At 41.0% G+C, this 3,385-nt stretch overlaps 1 protein-coding gene across 1 annotated transcript; it reads left to right on the forward strand.

Annotated features, from left to right (window-relative positions):
* Nucleotides 1-935: 935 nt before the first annotated feature.
* LOC118516450 lies at nt 936-2,726 on the forward strand. The gene is made up of 2 exons (XM_036062346.1): nt 936-1,661; nt 1,719-2,726. Exons 1-2 carry the CDS (start codon nt 1,106-1,108, stop codon nt 2,426-2,428), a joined length of 1,266 nt encoding a protein of 421 aa, XP_035918239.1. The 5' UTR covers nt 936-1,105; the 3' UTR covers nt 2,429-2,726.
* The last annotated feature ends 659 nt before the right edge of the window (nt 2,727-3,385 follow it).

A 3,385-nucleotide genomic window follows, 5' to 3' on the forward strand; every position in this document is an offset into this window, starting at 1 on the left:
ACTCTTAATACAGGTTACCATTACCATTTCGTACAAACGACCCTCACAATTATCCTCGACAAGCGGCGAAACAGTTTTCCCTCCATTTGTTCTACAACCTTGGACAGTCACAATTCAGCTGACAAAGTGCCGTCCTCGAACCCGGATGGCTCACCGCAAATACCGATCACACCGAGACCCACCGATGCGTTTGTGCGTGATTGGAGCACAATTGGAGCACACGATCAGCCTAAACCCTGGGCCGGGCAATAAAAACCATTTCCAGTGACGGTCAACACGTCTTCATGTCTTCGTCATCGGAATGGCCTTTCCGCATGTGGAAACTTTTCTCTGCGAATGACAAAAATATCACAAACGAGGGTTTGAAAGAATGTCCCGAGGGGCACGGGGGAAGGAAACAAAACCACCGAAGGCGTATTTTCGCGACAATACACACCTTTGGGGTGAGTGGGTGAGGGACAAATGCTTCACATTTAATGTCACCTGTCAGGAGTGCTGAGCTAGCACAATCGCAGCGGGCCAGATTGTTATGCTCGCTCGGGGAGTACGGAACATTCCCGTAATCGATGCACGTGATTGGCATTTGCTGCAGATGAGGCTCGGGTTAAAGTGGCGGAGTGTTTGGTCCGGATGCTGTTAGGGCACGCACCGAACTTAATTCTTCTGGTTTAAGAATTATTTTACTAGATGTTTCATACCATCGATATAAAAATGTAATAGAATAGCACAGAAATGTGTTTTTAAATCATTACGTGTAAATATTTTTTTAGAATATTCATTTTGAATTATTTTTTTTTAGTTTTAATAATTAAAGATTAAGTATAAATTTGTGCTTTGGTAAAAATAGTTAATATACTTCAGCGTGAGTAACCTGAAGGAGGATGAACTATTTATCCACAGCTACGGATAAAGCAGAGTCACATAAGACAAAAGTGATAAATCGAGACCTTTCAAGGTTCTAGTACCAAAACAGGAGAAGAAGTATCTGACATCTGCTTGTATTTGGCAGTATAACCTCGCAAAATCTTGGACTGTCATTTCTGGGCATAGGTCGGAACATATTTATCCGTGATGGACGTCACTTGATCGTCCCATCAAACTCACTATGGTTTATTTGTGCTTAGCAGTACGCAATCTGACTCCGACGTGTACAGACGTACAAATCGAGTCTCTGATAGCGAAGCAATTGTATATAATACAAAACACCAACCACAAAAAGTTACAGAAACAGTACGTGAAAGTGAAGCCTAAATCAAGAACGTCAGTAGTCGCCCGACCTATTACCATGGGTCGTGGCAAACTCTCCGCAAAGCAAAGGAATATCAAAATTCCTTTAGCTACTTTTAACGGCTTAGAAAAGCTCAATTCTGAGCAAGTGCAATTAGTATCACCAAATGCGTACGCAGCACTGGACAATGACGTGGAAGAACATCCTATGGACACTAATACAACAAAGCCAAACCCTACCAAAAGAAATGTGCGTGTTCCTCCGATAAAAATAGCGTGCAAATCATTAGGCGAAGTGCACAAAAAAATCACAGCTGCTGGTGTAGTGCGGTACACCACTAAAGTAGTAAATGAGGGTATAGTAGTGTATACCAATACTTCAGAAGATTTCCGAGCGGTTGTGCGTCACCTGTCCAACAACAAAACAAACTTCCACACATACCAGCTTGCCGAAGACCGCACCACTAAAATAGTGCTAAGTGGTCTGTTCGATATGCAGACAGAAGAAGTGACCAGAGTATTAGAGGAAGAAGGCATAAAACCGGTTTCTGTTAAGAAACTGAACGTTCGCAACAAAAAGTACGATGAGCATGCCACCTATCTACTACACTTCTCTAAGGGCTCTGTCGATCTAGCCAAACTGCGTTGTATAAACGCGCTTGAACATTGTAGAGTTCGTTGGAATTATTATTCCAACAGGCAAGGACCGATGCAGTGCAAACGCTGCCAATCGTACGGTCACGGAGCTGCTAACTGTCACCACCCGGCTATTTGCAACAAATGTGCCGGACAACACGAATCGAAAATATGCCCACTAGCAGCAACGACATCGTGTGAAAACGGACTGATTCCAGCGCATAAATTAAAATGCGCCAACTGCGATGGTAATCATCCAGCCAATTTCTGGAACTGCCCAAAAAAACCTGTTAAACCCAAAGCCAGTGCTCCTAAAAAACCGGTGTCAAGAGATTTCGTGTTCGAAGGGAATGCGTTTCCCGCTCTCCCTCCTGTTCAAACAAGCTATAGTGCTATCAACCAAAATGCTAGTCACCATCACACATACAATGATGAGCTTTTCAATACGACGGAAATCACCTCTATTGTAGGAGAAGTATTCTGCAAGCTACGCTCCTGCAAATCTAAGGAGCAACAAATCACCGCTATATTTGAAGTAGTGAGTAAATTCTGTTTTAATATGTGATGGAGCCTCAACCAGAAATATCGCTTTCATACTGGAACGCAAACGGCGTCTCCAACAAAAAAATCGAACTTGAGAATTTCCTGAGGGACAAAATGATTGATATAATGATAATTGTCGAAACTTTTCTCAAACCCGGGCAAAGATTTAATATCCCTAATTACAATAGTTGTAGATTAGATAGGCTAACTAGTACCAAAGGAGGAATTTTGATTTTGGTTAAAAGAAATATAAAATACGAATATATGAGTTCATTCAAACTGGAAGCAATCGAGGCATTAGGAATACAAATAAAAACCTCCAATGGTGCTTTATCTATTGTGGGTGCTTACCATCCTGGCTCTAATTCAAGAATAAGAAATTTTAGAAATGATATAAAAAAACTAACCATGATAAGAACTAATTACATTATTTGTGGCGATTTAAATGCCCGTCACTATATGTGGAACTGTGCTTCTACAAACTCTGTGGGCAAAACACTATTCCAAGAACTACAGAAAGGGCAATTTTCCATCTGCTTTCCGAATACTCCTACACACTATCCAGCAGATTCAACCCGAAATCCTTCCACAATAGACATAACTCTTACAAAAATCAACCATAACCTTACAGAGCTTAAAACTTTCACAGACTTTTCCTCCGATCACTTACCTGTACAATTTTCAATACTAAAGGAAAAACTAGAGTTAAGACCCTCTAATTTGGTGTACGACTACGGGAAGGCAGACTGGCAAAGGTTCAGAAATTACATAAATTCCAAAATAGTGCCAACAGAAACGTCATTCATCAATATATATTCGAACGAACAAATTGACAACATGATCGAAAAACTCACTTCAACTATTCTTACAGCCCATGACATTGCAGTACCCTTAAAGACTCCCGGTAGCTACCAATTAATTATTCCTCCCGATATTCTTTCGTTAATTAAATTACGCAACACATACAGAAAAAGATGGC

The sequence above is a fragment of the Anopheles stephensi genome, unplaced genomic scaffold (genome assembly GCF_013141755.1).
Source record: "Anopheles stephensi strain Indian unplaced genomic scaffold, UCI_ANSTEP_V1.0 ucontig296, whole genome shotgun sequence".
NCBI classification, from domain to species: Eukaryota; Metazoa; Arthropoda; class Insecta; order Diptera; family Culicidae; genus Anopheles; species Anopheles stephensi.